Source organism: Nanorana parkeri, unplaced genomic scaffold (assembly GCF_000935625.1).
Source record: "Nanorana parkeri isolate BGI_ZX_2015 unplaced genomic scaffold, ASM93562v1 scaffold884, whole genome shotgun sequence".
Lineage (NCBI taxonomy): Eukaryota > Metazoa > Chordata > Amphibia > Anura > Dicroglossidae > Nanorana > Nanorana parkeri.
This window is the reverse complement of record NW_017307152.1, coordinates 14,650-39,876: the sequence shown is the minus strand read 5'-3', so window position 1 is coordinate 39,876 and position 25,227 is coordinate 14,650. Positions and strand designations below refer to the sequence as shown.

The 25,227-nt window shown below is 43.4% G+C and overlaps 1 protein-coding gene across 1 annotated transcript in view; it reads left to right on the top strand.

Annotated features, from left to right (window-relative positions):
• SETX (senataxin) overlaps positions 1-25,227 on the top strand; it is a 48,564-nt gene that overhangs the window by 15,818 nt on the left and 7,519 nt on the right. Inside the window, exons 5-20 of the mRNA XM_018565751.1 lie at positions 98-317; positions 3,678-3,797; positions 5,921-6,092; positions 7,573-7,663; positions 8,319-12,119; positions 12,852-12,960; positions 15,193-15,372; positions 15,464-15,693; positions 16,292-16,459; positions 17,970-18,117; positions 18,910-19,011; positions 20,415-20,521; positions 21,849-21,920; positions 23,916-24,065; positions 24,157-24,264; positions 24,993-25,165. Of these exons, the coding sequence (XP_018421253.1) occupies positions 98-317; positions 3,678-3,797; positions 5,921-6,092; positions 7,573-7,663; positions 8,319-12,119; positions 12,852-12,960; positions 15,193-15,372; positions 15,464-15,693; positions 16,292-16,459; positions 17,970-18,117; positions 18,910-19,011; positions 20,415-20,521; positions 21,849-21,920; positions 23,916-24,065; positions 24,157-24,264; positions 24,993-25,165 (5,951 nt within the window). The remainder of the gene's footprint in view (positions 1-97; positions 318-3,677; positions 3,798-5,920; positions 6,093-7,572; positions 7,664-8,318; positions 12,120-12,851; positions 12,961-15,192; positions 15,373-15,463; positions 15,694-16,291; positions 16,460-17,969; positions 18,118-18,909; positions 19,012-20,414; positions 20,522-21,848; positions 21,921-23,915; positions 24,066-24,156; positions 24,265-24,992; positions 25,166-25,227) is intronic.

The window sequence follows — 25,227 nt, the reverse complement described above, 5'->3', positions numbered from 1 at the left end:
TCTGCAGCTTATAAAGTTTGTAGCAATAAGTTTATCTTTGAGACCGGGCGCATGCCTTTTTTTAAAATTGTGTTGAAATTGTATTTCCTATTTTTAGATTCGCCACTGGGCCATTTTGACTGCCAGAGCACAGGGAAAGGTGGATCGGGATGATTACTATGATTTGGAGGAAGTTTTCACCTGCCTCTTTAAGGTCATTGAGCTTGGACTGTTTGAAAACTCAGACATTTACATGTATACTGAGGTAGAAGATGGAAAGCTGATCCTTTTGCCATCACATTTGTACGACACCTCTAATTACAAGAACTACTGGCTGGGTAAGTGAGACACAATTGTATCTTGATTTTGTTCTTTTTTATTTTAGACCAATACAAATATTCCCAGACTTAGCAGGCTGCTTTTACGGTTCCATAGTGGCATCTGTGCAACCAGGTTCTAGCAACTCAGTCACAGCTGTATTATAGTAACCTGTGCACACACTTGCTCCAGTTTGATTCACTGGGTCCAATTCACATCCAAGCACTCTACTCTCTCTAAAACAGCCCTTTGAATAAAAAGAGGTAGAGAGATGTGCTCTGCAGGACTGAGGATTGGTTGAGTAAAACTGCTTTATTTGTGCCCCCTATACAAAATGAGGCATAGCCCCAATGCAAGGGTAAGTTTGTGATTTTTCCTGGAGTTTGTCTTTAAGTATAGAAGAATGGCAGCTGCAGGTTTTTTTTAAGGTGAACTATGGGGTTAAGGCTTTTCCCCATAGTTCTCCTTAGAGTAATGCAAGGACACAAACTAGCGTCCTCCCGTCACCCTAGGCTCAGTATACAGCGAGCTTGAGACGCTGAAGCGGATCCCGACAATTATGTCTGGACCTGCAAAGCTGCGTGAGTGACAGTGACAGCCTATCTAGAGGCAGAGCCAGCTGTACCCTCCCCTGTCGGTTCCGCCAGTCAGCGCTATCGGAGCGGGGAGGAGGGAATCCAGCCCCTCCCCTGTCACGGCAGAGAGCCGTGACCGGAACGCCGCTATGTGTTCGCTCACCTCCCGATCTACTGAGCCGACCTGTGACAGTCTCAGTGGTCACAGGTCGGCTTGAACTATGAGGCGAATGAAAAGCACTCACCTCATAGTCAAGTTTAAACAGACTCCCGGCGGCAAAAGTCGCCGGGAGTCTGTTTAAACAGCCCCGATGCTGGCGACGTACACTGTACGTCGTCAGTCACAAAAGGGTTAATGAGTTTTGGACTTTACTTTTTAAAGCAGTAGTTTAAAGTGACTCTGCCATGAGATAGGTGTGGCTATTGCTGGCCTTTTCTGAAAATGCTGGTTGCCTTATTAGGGTCTGGCTTCAATCTTTTGAGTCTTAGACCTAGAAGAAGATCACTATACCAAGTCAGTGACTTAGAAAACATAAAAGCCAAAGGATGTGCATGACAGCCAGCTACCAGCATTTTCATAAGGAGAGGTCCGCTACGGCAGCCTCTCTCATGACAGGTGTGCTTACTTTCTCAATCATGAGGTGACACAGGATTAGTTTTTTTGAGACCATTGAATTATATTGCTGCTTATTGGAGGAATTTGACACTGGCAAACAAAAAAGCCATTGGCCAGCCTGCTTTACGATTATGGATGTCTTGGTCGTACAGTACAGTCGGATTCAGAGGCAGCTGTGTAATATGCAGATATCACTGGGTGATTGGACACCGGCCAGTGATATGTGGACCCTTATATAATGCTGTGAGGAGCCTTTAGGGACGGACCCTACTTCAACCCAGCTAGAGGGAAGACGTGGGCACTGGAATCTGTGTTGGGCGCCCACTTTTGCATGTGGTGCAGTGCATTGGGTTAGTTGCAGGGTACTATACATATCCAGGGCAGTGGCATATCTGCCATCCCTGAAGACCCGTTTCGGGGTTATGCATGTCCAAAATGAGTTAAGCCAAGGTAGGTGGGATCCCTTGTTTGGATCTGCAGACGCTGTGGTGGTCGAGTCCCTGCCCTTATTTAACCCCCGGGTATCCCTTTGGTCCTTCTATAGCTTTTCTGTGCCACTTGTGGCACTTCTAGTGAAGTGTTGTCCCTGTAGCCTGTAGATCTCCCTCTGTTCTGTAGCTCAAGGCCATTCCTTATCTTGTTGATGATATTTCTCACGATTCACAACCTGGGAATATGGCTCTATGGCTATTCTGTATCTTATTTGATGATTGATGCCCCCACAATTTACTAGCTGGGAACGTGTGGGATAAGGTTCCAAGAAACATGCTGATAAAGCTTTTGTTCAGAACTCATAAACTTAAGTTCCATTTAGATCTGTTAGACAGTACCAAATGTCTTTCAGGATGCCATCTTATAATGTGTAGAATAACCTGTATAGGCCTTATTGTTTAATTCTTTCTAGCCTCAATAGTTGACAGAGTTTATAGAAATAAAAAAAAACTTGTTGTTGATGTAAATAGAGTACCCAGCATGCCCAAGTTAAAAAAAGTGTGCGCTTCCGTGAAACTGCGACAAAATTCAGTATCCCAAAGAGTCCATAGACCACGCTTTCAAAGCCCCTACAGGTCATCAGTTTAGAGATGCGCGTAAATATTGGCCCTAGAATTATTGCACTCGTGCGTGCAGCAATACCAAACGTGTAGTGCAATCGTCTTTTTCGTACGTATGCGCACTCGACGCGTGTTTACGTGAAGACGCGCGGGGGACTTTTTTTTTAATTATTATTTTTACATTTTATTAAAAAAAAAAAAACATTTTACACTTTTAATTGCTATCACATGGGGGGCTTACAAGCCCCCCATGTGATAGCATATTGGTGATGACAGATACTCTTTAAGGTGATACTGGGGGTCCAAAAGACCCCTACTATCACATTTCCACTTTAAATAAGCTATTGAAGTGCAGATCGCACTTCAGTAGCTTATTGCTGGGCTACAGGAACTGGAAGTGATGTAATACTCGTCGCTCCTGGTCCCATAGAACGGGGAGGAGGTCGGTGAACGGATGTTTGCCGCTCTCCTCCCCAGCTTCCTGCCGACACCCAAGATGCCGGTCCCGGGCCCGCAGGAGGGGTAGTGGAGCCCGGGATTCACGGCAGGGGGAAACGGCCACTACCGGATCGTAGAGGCATTCTGGTGACAGCTGAGTTGCCAGAATCTCTTCTACTGTAAAGTCGACCGCCCGCTCTACAAATATGAACAGAGCCCCGGCGGCTTTTCTGTTTAACCCCTTAAGGACCCATGAACAAGAGAGAAAACACGCTTTTTGTACTTGCTATAAAATCAGTTTCTTGGAGCTCGGCTAAGGACAGAGATCCAACTCTTCTGTGTTTGTGAGTTATCCCTAGTACTGCTTTTCTTTAAAACTGAAGTGAGTGATTATGTCTTGCTGTCCAATAGCTTGTTGATTTCATGACAATATCCTCCTGCAAGTGGCAGTACAACACAATTGTCTTTGAATAACTGATACTTGTGTCCCTTTTAAAAAAAAAAAACGATATGAAATGCTTTTTGCAGAAGTACAAAAATGCTGTTTTTAATGCCTATACCGTGATGAGGGCTCTTAGCACCAAGGGGTACATCACAGACGCTTTGCGAAGCTGAGTGTTGGAAATTGGTCTTCCGTTTTAATTTGTGAATGCATTGGTTTTACTTTGGTTTTACTTTTTTACCTTTTTTTTTCTATAGGTATTTGCATGTTGCTGACAGTACTTGAGGAACAAGCCATGGCCTCGTTGTTGCTAGGGCCTAACAAGCAGAATGATTTTATGCAGTCTATTCTTCACGTTATGGAAAAGCAAACGGAAGGTTAGTTTGAACATGTATCATTGTTAGACGCCGTGTTTTCATGTGAATAAAGTTTAAGAGGATGAAAGCTTTAGCAAGCCAGTAGATCTTTTTTTTTTTTTTGCCCTCTGTCAAATAATTATCGAGTTACAGATTGTTGGAGGTGAGGAAATCTTTGATCGCTTGTTGGCTTATTGTTAGGTTTATATCTAGATGAAGGGCCTGTTCCCACCACCTCCGTGCTTTAATTGCTTGGTTTCATGCGATTAACGGACGGTACCACACAACGCACTGCCCGTGCAATTATGCGCACTATTTTTTTCAATTGCAACGCACGATATTTGGAGTACCACGTGCTGTGGCTTGGCCGATCGCACTTTGGGCAGGAGGTGCGTTTGGGGTGCCATTCAAATCAATGCCACGCAGTGCACCTCCTGCACTGTAATCACACAGGAGGTGCTTTGTGGGGTACCATGCGTTAATTGCGATTTAACGCATGGAGGTGATGTGAACGGGGCCTTAGACTTTTTAAAGTTACTGATGTGGATGATTTTTGGTAGAGTTTAAAGCGGAACAGTTTTGCAGCTTCCTGTGTTCCAGTGAACTATAAAAAGAAATAATTCCACTGCTCCATTACTTTTAAATATTTTTAGAGCTGCTGTACCACTTCAGGACCATAGGATGTACCTGTACGTCTTGGACTTGAAGTGGTTTACCAAGAGCATGGCGGCTGCTGCAGCTGTACAGCTGCCCAGATCGCTTGTAGCAGCCTGCATATGTAGCGCCCAAAGCTGTGCTTGATTCCCTGTATTGGAAGCCAGGGGAGACAGGGGTCAAAAAGAGAACCTGTCACCTCCAAATGCCATCACATAGGGCAGGGGCGCCCACAGTTTTTCGTCTGAAGATCTACTTTTCAAATGATGAGCTCAATGAGATCTACCAACAAAAAAAAACACCTGCATTTAGGGGCGGGAGGGGCGGTGCATTGAAGTCAATGGCACCGCAGCCAAGCCCCCCGCCTGCAGTGCGATCGCCGACATCTGGAACGCAGGCGGAAAGCAAAATTTTTTGCAGATTACACTGGACCGAAATGCAGGCGTTAACTGTCAGTCACCATTCCCCGCAGGGATTCCCCCCTATCCTCTCCCTTTCTCCTGTGCTGACTGGAGGAACGGACAGGGGAGGGGACAGGCAGAGCCAGCTGCCAATCAGCCAGTGGGGTGGATCCTGACCGTATTTTTGGGATCCAACCTGCCTATGGAGCTGCCCTGCGCTCTCGGCATATAGCGGGCAACAGCCCACTATAATCTGAGTTTTGGGTCACTGAAGCAGTACATATATTTTTTTTTTCTTTAGTTGCATACATAACTGGACGAGTGTTTTTTTTTTTTAATCTTACAAAACCGTACACATGATCAGTCTAACACTACTGGGTTATATGCTGCTGCCTTAATTTGATTGGATGCCTTAAAGTGACTGGACACTGAACAATAAAGCTGTAAAGGCAGTCCTAATATAACCCCTCCCACTTTGTGTATGCCTGGTTTTGTTGACCATTCAGGGGGCCTGCCTTTAAACCTATTAGGGACTTTCCTTCACTTCATCCCACTTGTTGCCTTCCTAGTTGCTATTAAATTGGGAAGTGTTTCACCAGGGTAAGGTTGTTCTGAGGTGCATTCTGTTTAGGGTCTAGCAATCGGATTCTTTTTTTTTTCTGTCCTTCCTGATGGTTACCATAAGATGCTCCCGCTTATCTTGCTCCACCAAAGTCTAAAGGATTCGGGCTCCACCCTGCCCTTTAAAGTGCACTCTACCAGATCGGAGAGAACTTCATGGGCTTTTCAGCATCTGTTTCCCAGATTTGCAAGGCAACCTCCTTGTCTTTTGTTTACACATTTCTGGGGTTTTACCAGAGGGATGCTCAGGCCTCTTCGGAATCCAGCTTCTGCTGCAAGGCAAGTTGCTTCAGGCTGCTATTTTTTTTTTCTGGCATTAAAAATGTAAAAAACAGCTGTGACTTCAACCTAATTTAATTTCAATGTTTTTGTTTGGAGATGTTTGGATTCAATGGACATTTTCTGCTTTTTTAATGGCTTAAAGTATTTTACAACTCTGCAGTAATATATATAATATGCATATTTTAGATGAAAGCATCAACCCTTTTTGGCCTGCTCTTCACTGCTTCATGACCATCCTCGATCGATTGGGTTCTAAAGTTTGGGGGCAGCTCATTGATCCCATCCAGGCATTTCAGACCATCATAGGAAGTCCCAGCTACAACAGCGAAATTGAAATCATCAGGAAAAGCTGTCAGAGGTAGGTCTTGAAAGGTGCCCTTTGAATAACTGCCAGATTGTAAATAAAAAGGGGAACGTTTTTGTAGAATAAGTGCACAATCCATGGACAGACATCTTGGTACACCTTTATCTGGAGCTTCATTTAGGGGTAGTGCATGTTGTTGTTGTTTCTTTTATTTCTCTGGAGTATATCCAGAGGTCCAGATTAGACCTCTGGATATACTCCCTGACTTTAGGTCATTGGACAATAGGTGCCTCTAGGTAATGGGCACCGCTTACCTACTGGCTACAACCCCCTACACCTACTGAATAAGCCCAGTTTATCTTAGTGTCCTTAGAGGGATAGGAAATTTTTGCCAGTTCTGCTTGATTTAGCTACTAAAGTTTTCTTCTTTTGTTCTGCATGACCATCTATCTACAGCTGCTGGCAGTGTCAAACTAGACATTCATTCCGGCAGCTATGTGGGGTTCAGTGTCATACCAGACCAACAGGTCCAGAGATTTATTGCATCCGCTGTTGTGCTATGTGTCATGAGCTAATGATCATATGTGCTAATCTTTCCTGCATCACGTTGCAATATCTGCATCTGGGGACACAGCAGAGCATGGGACTAGACCAATGGGATTTGTGGCTTGCAGACTGTTCTTTCAGGACTCAATCCTTCAGCTGTGGCTGGTTTTTCTCATTCTCCTGAGTTCTCCTCTATGGGAGAGGGATTCTGTCCCAAGCTGTTAGACCAGACATTGGACAATCATCCTGAACACACAAGGGTTATTCTTGTCATCTCTCACTTGAATCATTCACTCAGTTTAATTTAGAATGATTGCTCTCACAATAATTCTCAAAGACCTCAGCTTTTGTTCACGTTTCATGTACAACTCTGCATCTCCTCTTAGCGAGGGAGAATTGTAAATAAATAATGACATATTTTCATCGCTTTCACAAGCACAAGTGTTTTTTCCAAACCATCTGCAGTTTGGTGGTGATCTGCGGAAATATTTAAGCGTTTTCTAGGGATGCACCGATACCGGGTACCGATACCAGTGTTTCTGCTGGCATGGAGCCAGCTTCACGGGCAATCTGATTGCCCGAGAAGCTGGCTCCATGTTGTTTGGCCGGCTTGATTGTGCTTGGCCGGGAAACTGGCTTCCCAACCAATCAGCATCAAGCCGGCTTCCCGGCCAATCGGAAAGCTGGGCGGCGAGCAATGACCCAGCTTCCTGATTGGCCGGAAAGCCAGCTCTGTATATCCAGTGGCCTTGTTGGTGACACCCAACTTGACAAATTTCGATTTAAAAATTGCTCGAGCCATTGGGAACATCTCAGCTGAACAGTGACTGCATCCAGTCAGATGCAGTCACTGCTTGGATATCGCGACTGTCTGCATACAATAGCTGGCATCAGAGATTTCTCCTATGTATATATTTGAAAGGATAGACAAATAATTTGCTGTATAAGTAATTGCACTGAAATATTTTTTCTCATGTTTTTCTGTTAGGACAACAAAGTGTGAACCTGATTTAGACGATGATGACTTTGTGACATGCAGCCAGGCTGTGTACAGTTTTAATACTGAAAAAGTAAAAAAGGTAAAAAGCTTAACTCTTTTTTTATTATTATTGATCATCTGTATTTTTTAAGAATAAACTACTGATATGAAGTTGTGAATATTTTCCTATTCGTACAGTACAGGACACAGGCTTCTTTGGCCACAGACACTAGATTATATGCAGCTACCTTCAGGTGATTGGACACTTGCAAACAGAATGGTGGGACAGCCTATATAATCCCTCCAACTCCGGGCAATCTTTAGTTTATTGCTAGTGTTTGTAAGTGAAGGAAGACCCCTCTCTACTGAGAGTTGTGTTTCTGGCTTCTACTTCCACAATCTATCTGAAGAGGAATCTTCCCTTCACTCAGCTGCACCGAAGTCACTGAGACTATGATCTTGCAGCTCCTGGATCAGCGCACATCCCTACAGCAAGGTGCAGTTTGCCGCAGGGTGCTTTACAGTTGCTGTACAATTAGGGTTTCAATCTAATTTAAGAAATAAGTTCCAAACCAAAAGTACCGGTGCCACAAAAAGTGGTGCAAGAAAATGTGACTAAGGGGTGGGGTTTGAATAAAGAGAATAATCCAGCCATCATAATTCTTGTTAAAACATGGCTTTTACAGATGTATATTAAAGTGACTGTTTTGTTTTGTCTTTGCTTTTTTTTTTTTTTTTTTTTTTTTGCTTTGTAGGAAGCTGGATGGAAAAGTGCAATTTGCCCCGACTATTGCCCTAACATGTACGAAGATATGCAGAGTCTTGCTAACATACTCCAGTCCGACATTGGGCAAGATATGCGTGTCCACAATAGCACGTTCCTGTGGTTCATTCCTTATGTTCAGTCTGTCATGGACCTTAAAGACCTAGGGGTGGCTTACATCATGGAAGTGATTCACCACCTTTCCTCAGAAATAAAGGTCGTCTTTACTCAGGGAACCAATCAGTGCGACAAAGTGACAGAATTTTTTGTCAGGGTCTTGGTTTCTGTCATTGAACTACATCGAAGTAAAAAGTGCCTTCATTTCCTGTATATCAGCTCACACAAGTGGGTTGACGCAATTGTCAAGTGTGCCCTGCTTCCAGTCAAGAGCCCCAGAATTACATCAACCTCAGCATTGTCTTCCTCCCCCACTTCTCAGACTCCTTCCTCTGTTCAATTTGCTTGCATGCAGTTAATTAGGAGCCTTTTGCGAGAAGGCTATCCGCTGGGACAGCAGGCAGCTTGCAAACAATATTTAGACAAATTCAACCTAATTATCAGAGGAAATGTACTCAGAAACTTAGATCTTAGCAAGTCTGAGGTTCAAGGATTGCAAACCTGTCTCACTCAAATCATTAAAAATATTAAGGACAAGGAATCCAGCATTCCTAGTTCTCCTGCTGATCCAAACCCAGCAAGCCTGGCCCAGGCTGTACCCTTTATTAAGACCGAAAGAATCGATGATGAGTGTTGTGGAGCCAACATTACATCTCCGTATAGCTCTGATGTTCCTGTTTATCCCTTGGAACGTAGGGAAGTATTAAAATGTCAAATTAAAAAGGAGCCACCTGATGAAAGGAGGACAGATGTGGAGTATAATTCTTATCTTCCTAGCTGTAGTTCACGCTTCAAGACACAAATTAAAAATGAAAAGTTAGATGATACAAGTACTTTAATTTCGGCCCGGGAGGAACCAAAAAAACTACTGACAGGATGGCAATCCAAATTATCTGAAGTCATGGCAAAAGTGCCAAATTTGAAGCCAAACGCAACAAGTGTAGAGACTGAAAGTAAAATAAGCACTATTGAGGGTAGCACCAAGCCAGCACAAAAGCCATGTTATGCGACAATAGAAGAGCAGACGGATTTGTTGCTAAAAGTAAAAAGTTATGGTAAGGAAAGTGAATCAGGTGATTTAAGCGACAGTGATGATAACATACCTTTGACATTGTTTTCAAAAAAACATCTGGACAAAAAACAGAGCGTTACCGACAATGTTCCAGTAAGTGAGCAACTTCAGAGGCTGTCTTTGGACAACAACCCAGCAGGCCGGCCCATAAAGAAAGAATTTCAAGGAGTCGCTGACATCAGCGCTTCCAGCTTTCTAGAAAGCAATACCGATTGCATAATGGACAGTGAAACAGATGATGATGATGCGCTTCCCTTGTGTTTTGTTAAAGAAAAGCTGATGAAAAGTTCCAAAAAGTCAGCTCTTGCAAACACTAAAATGAATCGTAATTCTGATCACACAGAAGTGGTGGCACAGACCAAAGGTTCAAATTTCCCTGATGATTCAATTCGGCAGGCATGTGATGTACCTGATTTTTGTTCTATAAAGAGGAAAGTAATAGGGTCCAGCAGAGCTCTTGGGGATGAGAATGTTTCCTGTAAAACGGAATTATCTGATATCATAACCATCTCGGATGACTCTGACCAGGAAGAAGAACCTTTCTGCAAATCTGTTAAAATAGAAAAACAAGACCCCGGTCAAGATACTAAAGAAAGTCCAATACAGAGAACAGAACAAGTTGAGTTTGAGCCTGTTGATCCAAATTTTGAAGAGTATGGTTCACAGGTTTTCGAATTTGAAACACAGGATGATATATATTCTGCATGGAGTGACTCGCAGTTGGAGGAGAAGAAGCCTAATGTTCAAGAAAATCTATCCTCCAGGCCAGAAACCAGCAATATTGAGAACTTTGACCAGGACAATGATTTAAATAAGTGGGGGTATGACACGGACTACGTTTCTGATGAAATAATAGAAAAGGCAGCCGAAGATGCAGAGCAGCAATTTAAAGCATTAACCTCTGCTGCAAACATTAAATCTGGAAGGGAGCATGGTGGTAATAAATCACCTCATGAGGCTGTTAATTCCAGCGTATCTTTTGGAAAGAGATCTCATGAGTTTGTTGCTGCTGTGGATGTTAAAAGCAAGCAAACCAAATTGCCAAAAGAACCATGTTCTTTAAATGCCAAGAATGGGAACACAGCAGCTCCAGCAACACAAAAGAAAGCACTAACTGCCAAAACAAACAAATCTAAAAACTCTTTAAAAGCACAGAGACCTATTCAGAAGTATGGAAGTCCAGGTAAAGCTTCCCTTGCTGTGGTCCCACCAAAGAAAATACACAAATGTCCTGAGCCAACCTCAACTGTTGAAAAGCTAAGCCTCAAAAAAGCTCCCCGCAAAGCTTTTGATCTGTCCCAGAGATCACTTGACAGTTTGGCTGAACTACGGAATCACGGCAAGTCTGCAGGGTTCATGGAGGCCAAAAAGCCTAAATCAAAGCTTATTTCACCACAGTCCATTTTAGCACAACGTAATAAAAAGTTGTTGGCTTGCCAGGAACGACAGTTTTATCAACAGTCCAGGCCTAAGACTTCGGAGAAAAGGAAATCGAGTAGTAGTCCCAAAAACAGTAGCAAAAATGCAGGTATGCCAACTAAGCAAAGTGGAAACAGTTCAGGGGATCGAACCTCTCTTTCAGGTCAACGGATCAGAGCAGAGAAAATGAAGAGGCCCCAAAAAGAACCTCAGGGACGTGGACTTGTGGATGTAAATAAACTTTATACGAGTAGCTCTGAAACACGTAAAGATGCTGAATCAGGTGGCCAACCTGTGGTGAAGTTAGCGCCACAATCTAATTCTCTAGGGGAGGACAATGCTCAGTCTACAATGCCAGTTACTGCAGCTAATACTAATGATCACAAAAATGATGATGATGATGATGAGGAAGATGACTTGTTTTTAACACAGACAGATCCACTTGATATGGATTTGTGTTCACAGTTAGAGGCTGAAATAAATGTTGGCACACTTCAAGATTTGTGTACGTCTGGTGTGGTTGATCATTCTCCATCAGTTCATCAGGTGACTGAAGGGTCAAAATGCAGTCCCGAGGACTGCACAGAGTTTGTCCCAGTTTCTAGTGATAACTACCCTATAAATGCTGCACCTGAGAAAAAAGATGATCACGTGTTTGCCAGACCTGGTTTGCCCCTTTTTCTTCAGAAACCGCTCAGACCTGTCACTGCTAAAGTTTATAGTGCTGGGACAACCTCTCGAACTGCCAGCCTCACAAAAGACCTAGAAAGCCTTCCGAAGCCCCTTCCTAATGTTAAAGCTAAAACTCAGACTTCAAAACCGCCCGTGCCTAGACCAACTATGCAACCGCCTGCCCAAAGCAAGGCACCAGTGTCTCAGACTACAAGCAATGTGCTGAAACCGCTGATCAACCAAAACAACATCCCCCTACAGTGCACTTTCAACTCTGTTCGAGGAACTGGAAGGAATTCTCTTGCTGCTATTCGAACACCACAACGGGACCAGAACTGGTTGGTGCGAGAGGTGCTGCACTGGAGTTTTGAAATGTTTGACAACATTTCACAGTTTGGGGTCTCCAAAAAACTCTGTCAGTTGCCGTTGTTAAAAGTACGACTTGAGTTTTCAGGTTATGATGAATACTTCAACACCTTTTGCCCGCTGATGCTCCTGAACACGTTTGAATCGGTAAGTGATTTTTTTTTTTCTTAAAGGGAATTTTTTATCCGTTATTTTTAGGTATTCTTAAAATCAGCTAAAAATGCAATTGTAGCACAAAGGTGATATGATATTAAAAGGATTTCCTTTCTTACAGCTCTTGTTAACTGAAAGATAACCACTTCCAAAACAGATTAAAAAGTTCTGGTGGAATTCTGAACCCTAATATGAAAAAGTATTTTTGTTTGGTTTAAAACAAAGGCAGTTCTCTAGTAGCCAGTGATTCCTGGTAGGTCCTCAGAATATCAGCAGCGGTTCATGCAGAAAGGCGAGTGCCACAGGATCTTTTGTGGTTCCAGTAAGACTTTATTGGTTCCAGCAAGATTGGCATTTAATAGCCAACACGTTTTGGGGGACTCAGATGTGTAGTACACGTTGCCTGCCTGTCAAGTACCAGTGCTGTCACGTAGAGTAAGTCACATGCTCCTACATAACTAGCCGCTTATTTCCTTTGGTTCTGACAGGGGAGCAAAGGAAAGGTTAATATACGGTGCTGGGGAGGGGGGAAAGGACATGTTTGCTTTCAAGTTGTATCAAGTCACCGTGGCAATGTTTGGGACTTCTAAATCATGTTTCTGGAACAGCTGGTCCCATGATGGCACAGAGGTTAAAAAAAAATGTTAAAATATTGTACATCTGGTAAGCTGCGGTTAGAAATAAGTTTATAATCACTATATCACTTTTTTCTTTTTCTGTTTACAGCTAGCACAGGAATGGACAGTAAAACAACCTGCACTTGCTTCCCACTTGTGTAAGCTCCATTTGCAAAATTTCTGCAATGAAAGCCAGATGAATAGAGGCGAATTCCAGGGTAAGATTGTTTTAAATATTGGATTTGCCCAAGTGGTCCTTCTTTCCTATCTGTCATTTCATCCCAGGGTGGTTCCTGCCTTCCACAATAATGAGGAAATTCTGCCCTCTTTTTCCTCATATCCTTCCCATCTGCAAGATGTTGCCCATCACCGTCTGTATGTAGTAAAAACAATCGGGACACCACTGCTTTCTGAAAATCGGATATGCTGCTTGTCATACCTAAATGCCCGTGTATCGCATGGTTGATTTTAGCTGACACGGTTTCAGACCTATTTGGTATAGAGTTAGGCTTCCTTCAAAATGACTGCTCATTCCACTAGAGCAGTAGGAATGCTGCAGTTGTTTCAACATCAGACTTCTGGTTCTCAGGTGTGCAGAGCTGCCAGTATGTCCTTGGTTTACACATTCATCAAGTTCTACTGTGTGAATAGGTGGCCTCGCCTGTGGCCTCTTTTAGCCCGAAACCATTTGTAAACAGCTGTGTGATTTGCTTGAAAGGCGACTCCTGGCAGCTTCCACTCTTGGGGCTTGGCACCTGCACTCTCCCTGCATGCAAATAATTGCTGTATAATCAGCTTACATTTAGTGCAGCTTATGTATACATATCTATATTACACTTCTCCTTTGTATGCTACCTAGCCTGTTAACCTTGTTCCCCCCAGGCTATGGTTTCTGGTGTGGTTTTTCCCACCCTTCTATAATTTCTTTTTATCCCCTCTCCTGTATGCTGTGCTGGAAGAGGACTTGACAAATCTGTTGGTTACCTGGTAACTCAGTTTCCAGGAAACTACCCTATCGTCTTTCCCCGACAAAGTAGCCTTCCTCATTGCCATGACCTCTGCTAGGCCAGTTTTTGAGTTGATGGTCTTTCTTGCAAAAAAAAAATATTCTTCTACACAGAGACAAGGTTGTCTTTCTGCTTAGAGCCTCATTTCTACCTAAAGCTCCTTCTTTCACTTTAATCAGGACATTGTACTTCCATTTATCTGTCCTGGTTCAGTACATCCCAATGAGATTTCCCTTCACTGTTTGGATGTGGTTTGAGCTGTTTATGTTTATCTCTTGGCTACCTCTTCTTTTTCTTTCAGACTTCTCTTTTTATCATCCCTGAGGGTCCCCATAAGGAACCATCTGCTTCATGTTACACCATTTTTGGGTGGCTTAGGGAGCTCATTAGTGCCTATAGGTTTAAGAACATGCATCAGACATCTATTTTTCAGGTTTGCAAGGCTGCCACCTGGTCTTCTGTTTACACCTTTTCTAATTTTTACCAGATAGATGTTTAGGCCTCCTCTGATGCCATTTTCGGATGCAAGCTCCATTGGGCAGCTCTGTGAGCTCCATCTAGCCCCCCCATGTTAACATGTTTTTCTAGTCCTGTATTATGGTGCTTGCTGTGTTGCCTGCCGCTCAGTTGGACTGCTTTGGATGTCCCTATTTTAAGAATTTTCTTGCAGTGTCCCCAAATTAAACTATTGCAGAACACAGGAGTTTTGACTTACTGTAAAATAATTTTCTTAGAGTGCATTAAAGGACACAGGTCCCAACCATCTGTCTTATGATCCACTCCTCCTATCCCTTTACCACAAAACTAAAGCATAATGGCAGTGGCAGGGCTTCGAAGGCCTGGTTCACAGTAGCCCTTGGAAACGCGCGTTTTTTTTTACCGCGAATCGCGGTAAAAACGCGCGACACGGAACGCGCGACAAACGCGCATATTCAATACGCCTAGATGTGAACCCAGCCTAACTGGTTCATTAACAGCTTTGTTGTTTAGTGTCCAGCCTCGTGTGAGCAACAATTTAGTCCAGTTATCCCAAGAATGACTTCTCCCTGTGTCCCCTAATTACCCTCAAGGAAAGGGCTTTACGGCAAGTTCAATAGTTCATTTTGTGGACACGTTTCAAAGTGGTCAGATCTGTTGCCTTTGTAAAAGTATAAAGTTACCTGAGGTTACATATGACTGCTAGCTACTCCTCCAGGCTGACGTCCTGTTCAGAGGAATGTGCCTTATAGGAGAGACCAAACCTTATGCTTTTTTCATGCCAAGCCTTCTGATTTCTTTGTGCAAACCTCCTACCCATCGCAAATTACTTAAGAAAAGAAACTCGGCTGCAGTTCACCAAAAAAAAAAAGAGCTCATAATCTGTCACTCTTCTTTTATTCTTTTAAATCCTATGCCTCTAAACAAAACAATATGCTCATCCAACTTGTGTCTTTATTTCCAAAGTCTGGATTCGAAATGTGGATTTGAATATGCAACGGCTGCCGAAAGAAGGTGATCTTGTATTCCTGCTAGTGCCAGAGGATACTGGCTCCTCACCCAGAGAAGAGAGCGATTTACAAGGACCTCCAATTTACCACACTGGGCACGTGTCACGCTTCGTGCGCACCCAATGCACACAGGCCTGTAAGTACTGAGCAGTTAGTCTTGCGAGATTGTGTTGCTCCCATTCCGCTTAACTTGATAACATTAATGCATTCTTTGTACTGTCTTGCAGTTGAAAAGGAACAGTACACGCTGTGCGAGCTGACCATTCACACCTATGGAAATCTTTTGCCGTACCGCAAACAGCAAGTACGGTGTGCAGTGATTGGCAGCCTGATAACCACTCTGAGACAGTTTAAAGCGCTGATCCAACTGCAGAGGAACCCTTTATTTAAGCCCATTATCCACCCTACCCCTGCTGGGTGCATCCAGACAGCATTGTCGGGATCCATTCCGGCTGCGGCGTCTCAGTATACCGCGAGCTACAGCTCGCGGTATACTGAGCTTTGGGTGACGGAAGGACGCTAGTTTGTGTCCTCCCGTTACCCTTAGGAGAACTATGAGGAAAAGCCCTGACCCCATAGTTCTCCTTTTAAGCGCTCTCTTCTGACCCTACATAGTTTCAACTTTAAATGATTTTTGTGATGTTACTTAAGTGTTAAGAATGTTGCTTTTGCCAACGCAATGTATCTTACCTAGTCTGCTGTATTTGTTTTATACATATTTTGAATCTACTGCATGCAGTAAGGGCTCATTCACACTGGAATCAGTCAACACAAACCCGTACCTGCACTTGGGGTGAGCATAGGGGGTCGTACGGCCGCGTAGTCCCATAGAGGACGCGGGCTGCGTACTAATCACACGCAGCACCTGTCCTTCCCGGGAGCTGCTCGGTACGGCCCTGCACGCAGCACGGAGCTGTACGTGCCGGCCGATTACAGTGTGAATGAGGGCTAAGAAGTTTATTTAAAATTAATGGAGTTGACGCTGATTTCTGAAATGGGTATGGGACGTAATGTACAATTGATGAAGGTATTTCTCTCCTCCTGTGGTCTCTCAGGTACCCATCTCGAAAGAGTACAACAGCGACCAGAGAAACGCTATTGAGAAGGCCAATTCTATGATTACACAGCACCCCCGATTGCCCAGAATATGTATGATCCATGGGCCCCCTGGCACTGGGAAGTCAAAGACTATTGTTGGCTTGCTCTATAGAATTCTCATGGAGGTATGTAGCCTTGTACAGTTTAACCTAGGGTTGCACAGATACCAAGTAACGTACTCGGTACATGTACAAGTACAGATACTTTTGAGCTCCAAGACTAGACTAGAGAAAAATTCAAAAGTTAGGAGGCAGCTGTCATTTGTAAGGAGCACACGGAGCTCCTGGGATTTATACATCTCTGTTTTAATGTACGATTTTGTTTTTATAAATAAAGGGATGCACAGATACCAGTTTTGCGAGTACTGGTACTTGCCGAGTACTCACAGATACAAGTACTGATACATTTTTATTAATTGTCATGTGACAGTTTTTCTAAAACAATACAGACTAATGATTTCAGGACAGTGGTGGAGCGCCAGAGCCAGGTCCCAGCTGCAACCGCTGCAACACTGGTAGTTCTCATGAAAATGCCAAGTATCTGCACTCGAAAAGTATCTGTGCATCCCTATTTTAACCCTTTCACTGCCAGGCCCTGCATTCCAATTTTTACCATAGCTGGGCAGACCATTTTTTTTTTTACCATACATTTAGGAAACGTACTGGACCGTTAGAATAAAAAGATGTTGCTACAAATTTTGTAAGTCCTGCGACAGTTGTGCAAATTTTTATCAAGCCAATATTTTCAATAAAAATGCACTAAAATCATCAGCGTGCACACAAAAAAAAAATGTACAAGATTCTTACTAAATCTAAAAGATAAAACTTTGCGTTAATAACTAAAAAATATTAGTAAATTTGAAATCGTGTCTTTTTGCAAAATGATAAAAAAAAAAAATAAGGAACGCAAAACTAAATAAGCAACTTGAGCTAAAAATATGGAGGGTAGCCTCACACCTATGTGTTGTGTTAACGCCTCATCTGCAGAGCCATTTTTTTGCTCTGCGTTGATGTGTGTTGCGATAAAATGATGTAGGCATGCATTTAATCGCAATGCAGTTATGAATGGACAGGAAGTAATGTATGTCAAGCTCCACCTGCTCATTTATAAATTGAGCATATAGTAAATGTTTACCATCTCCCCAATCATGAATGAACAGGAAGTGATCTGTAGCACTTCCTGTTCATAACTGGGGAGATAATAAACATTTATTATCTCCTCAGCTATGAATAAACACTGGAATGATCAGTACTGATCATTCCGGGGGTTTGTTCAGTGAAGGGAGGGATGGGTAAAGATTACACATTTACCAACCCTCCGCTCTACATAGGCAGAGCCAGCTGTCACTCACGCAGCTGGGTGGATCTCAACAGCATTGTGGGGATCCCTCCATGCTGCGGCAGTCTCAGTATATCGCAAGCTGTACCTCGCGATATACTGAGCTTTGGGTCACGGGAGGACGCTAGTATATGTTCTCCCGTGACCCTTAAGAGAACCATGGGGAAAAACACTTACCTCATAGTTCTGCTTTAACAACTGTGGATGTTTTGGTTTTTTTCTGGCTAAATTATAGTTATTGGATAATCATAATCATCAATGCTAACAGTTATATTTTTATCACATTTACAGAAGCAGAACAACGTTCCTGATCTGAGCTTTGGTGCCAAGAACAAGAGAAACAGAGTACTTGTGTGTGCCCCGTCCAATGCTGCCCTGGATGATCTGATGAAGAAGATCATATTGGAGTTCAAGGAAAAATGTCGCGACAAGAAGAATACTCTGGGTAGGTTTACCTTGGCTGGCTGTATGTAGTTATCTCTAGTTTTGTAACCGGACAGATATCTGCTGGGAAGATCAGACTGGCCTAGCTTGCAGTGGTAGATGCAAATCGACATACCCTGTCTGTGGCATCAGGGCTGTATAAATTGATATAATTGTAAATATGTGGTATTTGGTGAATAGGTGGCAAAGAGTGAGGAAATGCATCAGAGGAACACTATTCTAAATAGACCCGTAGTTATAGTTTTGCAATGCATTACTCCTTTTTTCAATGCTGGGGCTTTTAGGTGGACAGATCACTGTGAAAGTGCGGAGAAAAACCTCGAATGCACTCTGTTGCCTACAGCAACAAAACATCTAAAAGGTTATAAATAATTTGTTTTATTTTTCAGTATGTTATGTGAATAGATACACATAACAAAATGTAGAGGGGTTATTCTCAAATTTGCCTGCAAAAGTGAAAATACGCTTTAAGCAATGTTATCAACTTGCTCCGCTATCTTTTGTGAACTACAAAACACCATCTTCCAATGTACTGAAGATGAGGGAAGGAGTTTTGTAGTGGAAATAAGGAGAGCAGCATAGGGTGGCAACACTAACGCATAGTAAGTGAGTATTGTCAGCCTAGAACAGGAAGTGTGAAAAAGGGAAAAAACTGGAAGAAAACACCTTGCTGTAGCCACCGCATCTAAGGGCTGCAATGAATGGATCCGTATACCATTATGAAAAAGCAAGAATAGGCTTGGGACGATCTAAATTAAAAGTGTATTATTTTTTTGTTTTTGTCTCTTTTCAGGAAACTGTGGTGACATTAACCTGGTCAGGCTGGGGGCAGAAAAAACCATTTCCTCGGACGTTGTGAAATTTAGTTTGGACTGCCAAGTGAATTACAGAATCAGTGAGCACCATGACCATACAATTACAAGAAATATCTGTCAAAGAAATTTCTTTTTAATTACCGAGTTCTCTACAGTGTTATCAGAGTGAGCTTCATGGGATGCTGCATGTGCTACAACAGGGTCGACATTTTATAAATGAAGAGTGAGATGCAAGCCACAGTGTGGAATAATACTACAGGGTTTAGAGTAGAGCAGATAGTGTTTTTATGAATAGGTTTTTATTTCCTTTTGTTAAATTTTTCCATTTGGATTATTTGGGTCTAATAAGGCCATAGCTATCCCTTCCCAACTGGCTTTTGTCTCTGGCCCCTCTTCAGACTCCAAATAGCAACCCTGGCCTTTCAGCCCTGAGCTAAATGGCAGAACCCCAGACCAGAACCAATACAAGGCAGACCTCCGACCAGAATCAATACAAGGCAGACCTCCGACCAGAATCAATACAGGGCAGACCTCCGACCAGAACCAATACAGGGCAGACCTCCGACCAGAACCAATACAGGGCAGACCTCCGACCAGAACCAATACAGGGCAGACCGCAGATTGGGCAGTTAGACTGACTCATACACAACGACATCTCTGGGATCGGCAATCACACACAATCTGATCCCCATGGGACGTCACCCACACATATGCGTTAATGGGCAGCTTCTTCCATGCCAGCACACGGGGGAGTGCTCACCTTCAGCAGGTCCAGTGGGTGGGTGCAGCTGGCCGCCCCACAGGAGGCCAGGTCCCCAATGTGGAGGGTCTCGCAGGTGTGGAGGGTCTGGAAAACAGGGTTATTTTGGGATGTTGTGATGCATTCACTCTGTGTGCGCACTGGGGTTGTGAATACAGCTCCGTGACAGGTGTCTGTAGGGAAAGAGGTCGATATATCTCGGTAAGCAGGTTATGTGTTGGCAGCATAGGTGCTGCAGTAATGAATGTCTATAAGTGGGGCACTAGAGAATGAGGATCATTTTCTTTGGAGGGGGCCATGGACACTGCAAAGTAATTTTGGCTACTGAAGAGGGATTTTGGCTACTGAAGAGTGAGTATCATCTTTGGAGTGGGTGTAAATGCTGGAGATTTTGGATGGTCTGTGGAGAGGGTTTGGATAGTCTCTGGATGGGGCACAGACAGTGGAAACTGAGAAATGCCTCTGGAGGGGCAGCTTGGACAGTGGGCTGTGGCAGAGCATGCAGCTAAATCCACTACAGGAGGTAGAATCCTCCAAGTCTAATATTTGAATTTAGATATACCATGTAAATAGAATACGGAGTTGGACTTTAAGATTGCCAGAAGGGCCAATGGCAGCCTCCATATTTCCCAGGTGTCCATCTTACTAATGAAACAAGTAATGTAATAAACAATTTAAGGGGTCCTGTCCACAGAAGCTTACAATCTGTTTATTCTTTCCCAGAGAGAGCTTCTCAGGATCCCTCTGTGCTCAGGCTGAAGGAAGCATTGGACAGACAGCTTGATGAATTATCCCGTCAAAGAGCTATGGAGAGGTGTTCCAAGAACACGGTAAGTGAGGACGGAGTTTGACTTTATTTATTGATGAGACCCTTTATTTCTGAATTATTCATTAGAGGACAAGGCTTAAATCAATTGTGAGATACTGAGTTATAGTGCTGCCTTTAGGACTTCTCCCACTCCCAGCATGCTCCAGTTTGTTCCCAGGGAATGGATGTCTTTTCTCTCTTCCAAGAGAAGCAACCCAATTTCTTTGACTTGCTTCACTTTTTTCAATATTCCTTTATTTTTTTTTTCTTCAAGTGTCTACAGTTGCTGCCAAGCCAAAAGGGCTCTTATTGCAGCTTTCCAGATCAGTTGGTTCTAGGCTCCACTCTGCTGTGAGGAAAAAGCAGAGCTGGCCTGAAATGTATCCTGCAGGCACTGGGCTGTGCTGAGGCTTTCTCATGGACACTTGTGTGTGATGTGTGAATTAGCCACAGAGTTCTTTACAGGTTTATGGTTACAACCATTTGGTGAAACCCTGTCCCTGAAGACTCCTTAGGTAGTATACCCACCTTACGTTTTCCTGGATCCTGCCTGTCACACTGCAGCTTGCCTGCTTTGTGGGGGACCCAGGGTTTCTTCTGGACTACTGCTGTGGTAAGTCAGGGCTTTGCTTTTTGTTGGAGCTTGGTGTGTACTTATACTTTGCTCAGGTTAGTCCTCGCAGGAGCTCTAGGCTGATAATTTGTTGTGTGGTAAGCACTGCACAATATTTTAAATTAGATGGTTAATGCTCTTCTGATTCTGTGCAGGCTGCTGCTTTGGCCCTTCTGAGTCTATGCAGGCCTCTCTAGTCACTTCCATCACACCTGCGCGCGCCACTTCCATCGCACCTGCGCGCGCCACTTCCATCGCACCTGCGCGCGCCACTTCCATCGCACCTGCGCGCGCCACTTCCATCGCACCTGCGCAGCCTCCCTGCTATCTACTCTGCGTCAATGCTAAAGCCTGATGAAGGACCTGTGTGGTCCCGAAAGCGCTTGTTGTTCAGTGTAGAATCGTACTTTAATGCCAATACAATGCACATTGATTATACAGATGAAATGAGTGGAATGTATCAAAACTGGAGCAGAGAAAATCTGGAGCAGTTGCCCAGGACAACCAATCAGCTTTTATCATTTTCCAAGCTTATCTGAATAAACAGAAAAGAGAAGCTGATTGGTTACTATGGGCAACTGTTCCAGATTCTGTCTGCTCCAGGTTTGAGCCATTCTCCCCGGTGTGTTTAGAAAGTCTTAAAAAAACATCTTATTTACTTTACTTGTTGCCAAAACTTGTTGCCTGGACATTTTCGCTATTACTAATGATTCTGCAATAATTTATTTTTGAACAGTGTGAAGAGTTGGATCAGAGAATTGCCAGGCTGACAAAGGAAAGGCAGTGTGTAGCCAATGTGCTAAAGGAGGTAAACACATAAAACACAATGGTTTGTGAGCAGTGAGAATGAAGTCATCCTTCTTGATAAATCTCTCCAACAAATCACGGCTCTTTTTGTCTGAAGATTACAGAGGCGTGTTTTCAACATTCATTTTGACATATACATACACATCTCAAATGATATTCTTAAAGTGAATCCTAAGACAAAACGTTTTGGGAGTATAAGAGGGTTAGAACCTCCCCTGTCGTCACTAAGGAGATTGCTCTTTCTTTCTCCTGGTGACCATTGTAATCAGGACGGAAAGTGTTGAGAATCTAAAACTTTTACTAGAAAATGCCAGTAAATCTCCCCAGTGGCACACAGATGCTTTATACAAAATGTGAAGAAAACATTTTGGCTTTAGCTACACCTTAAAGGGTAACAGGTGGATATATTGCAGCTTACCAGTGCTTGGATATGGTGGCTCAGCCTTCGATTTTAATTGAGAGACGCAGTTCCATAATTTACAATCACAAACTATTTCAAAGTGCAATAAAGAGTGAAAAATGGAGACGGTGCCTTAACACAGTGTTTCTCAACCCTTTTTTAGTCTTTAACCACTTCCCGTCCGGCCGTTGTAAAAAAACGGACGGACGGCACTGCAGCATTGGTGGGTTGCCGTCTCCAGACGGCATTTTTTTTCTGCTCGCGCGCGCCCCCTAGCTGGCACGCACAGGCAGAAAAGACCCGACCAATGCAAACACCCGGTAAATAAAAAAAAATAAAAGTAACACATAAAAAAGTAAAATAAAATAAAAGTCACATATAAAAAAAGGGGAAAAAACCCCTCCAAAATGTTTAACTCCCCCACCCCCACGTTTACGCACCTATAAACGTAAATACGCTCCCGGTGCCCCAGCGCGCAAAAACGACAATTGCGCTACATGTTACATATCGCCGCGAACGTTGCAGTGAGAGCAATCATTTTAGGGCCATCAATCACTGATAACACTAAACTGATGAGCGGTAACAGCTTTTAAGATAGATGTCTGCTATGGATTTTAAGGGGGGACCCAATGCAAAAGAAAACAGAAAAAAATGATGTGGAGTTCCTCCCTTTAAGTCAGAATCCATCCCTTGCCATCAGGGGCACCACCCTTCATATCAGGAGCCCTCCTTCACATCAAAGTCCTCCTTCACATCAGTGTCCTACCTTATAATCTTCGTCACAGTTCGGGATGCGGCCGCATGACAGAGGACGGGATATAGAGTAAGTCTAGACTGAGGCGGACTTCTGTCCTCTTCTGAATGTTGGAGGGAGTCCTTTTATGCAGCCCTTCCTGGATCAGCGTTGTGTGATTCCATGGTGCTGGGGGCCAGCACACCTGAACAATGGAGATGCATGGTGCTGTGCAAAAATGTAAAGACACCCCTGACCAAGTACATGCAATGTTTACAACCTAGGCATTGAGATCTTTAACCCTTTGTTGGGACAGTGTTCAAATCTAGTTTACAACTGATAATAAGATTTGCCAGCACAGTACAAACAAGGTTATGGTAAACCTTAACTTCCCAGCCCAAATCATTAACATTACATAGAAGGGGAATCTACGTAATATTTTTAAGCAAGTAAAGCATGAATAAAAAGGTAAGCAACTTTCTTTTTTGCTAAATCATTGAATGTGAACATGTACCAGATTTCAAGTAGGTTTTACCACAATTTGGCTGCAAAAATGGAAATGCACTTTAAGTCCTTTATCTGGGATGGCCCTTATCTGAGATCTGTCATGCTAAGATTAACTGGCTAATGGGGAAGTTGTGCCATAATAGTTTAATAGGTAATTTCTAAGGTCACACCCCTACAATGCCCGGTCTAGTTCATCCAGGCCTCTTAAACAGCCCTCTGCTCTCACATGAAAAAATATATATAACTGAGTACATACGCCCACACCACTTTTATGGAGAATTTCGTCATTCTCCTTTTTGGATTACTGGAGCTGCCTTGAAACTTTTGATAATGTCTGGATTTCCTTTGCTCCGCAGGAGCGTAGGCGGCCCCAGGAAGTTAAGCGAAATATCATTCTGGAGTCTCACGTCATCTGCTGTACACTGAGTACTAGTGGCGGCATCCTTCTGGAAGCAGCCTTCCGGCAACTGGGACAGGAGCCATTCGGCTGTGTCATCGTGGATGAGGTCAGGCTGTTGGGCTAAGGTTTAACCTTCTGCATCCACCATTTGATTGTGCGTAAAATAGCTATAACCCTTTTTACGCTTCTTTCTTTAGGCAGGACAGTCCTGTGAAGTGGAGACGCTCATTCCGCTCCTCCACCGATGTTGTAAATTAGTGCTAGTGGGAGACCCAGAACAGCTTCCACCAACTGTTATATCGATGGTAAGCCCATGCATCTAACGACTGTGATCAATTTGATGCAAATTATGGAAATGTCTAATGGATTTTTAATACACCCGTTTGTGTAGAAACATATAGGCTGTGAGTGATGGACCCGTGGTGTTTATTTTAGGGTATCATTCCTACAAAGAATATCCATTCATATCTAAAACATTGTTAGATTCTGTGACTAATCTGATTTTATTTGTCTTTTCCTGGGCAGAAAACCATCCAAAGGCCCTTTGCAATTATTGTGTATTAAAGGATCATTAAAGCCTCCGTTTTTTTCATAGATCTACTGCTAGATCTATGCAAAAAGTGTAAAAAAAAAAAAAAGCTTTGAAAAGGGTTAATACTCACCTGTGTCTTCCCTGCGCGCTCCCGTCGGAAAATGTGAAGATCCTTGGGCGGCCGCAAAGCATCTTGGGGCGGGCGCATGCGCAGTTCACATTTTCGGCCGGGGCGCAAGGAGAGACACAAGGTAAGTCTATGGACGCGTGCACCCGCATGCAGACTCCCTGGGACAGGAAGTGCCAGAAAGCTCAGAGGAGTCAGCGCTGGATCTGAGAGCCGCAGCACCGCTGGAGGGACAGATGAAAACGGCAGGAAAAAAGAACAAAAGATTAAGAAACATTATATATATATAGATATAGATATATAGATAGATATATATATATATATATTATGTAGTTGTATTTTTTATTTTTATTTTTTTCTCCATCTCATTTTAGAAAGCAGAGGAACTAGGCTACGGGCAATCTTTGATGTCTCGACTCTGCCAAATCCTAGAAGCCTCTGGCAGCAATACTCCAGTCCTACAGCTGACGAAACAGTACCGTATGCACCCTGATATTTGCCTCTTTCCATCCAAGCACTTCTACAATTCTGTACTGAGAACTGACAGGTAGGATTGCCTTTGTAAGAATACATATTTGGTTTATAGTGGGCTTGGCAAAAGGGTGATAT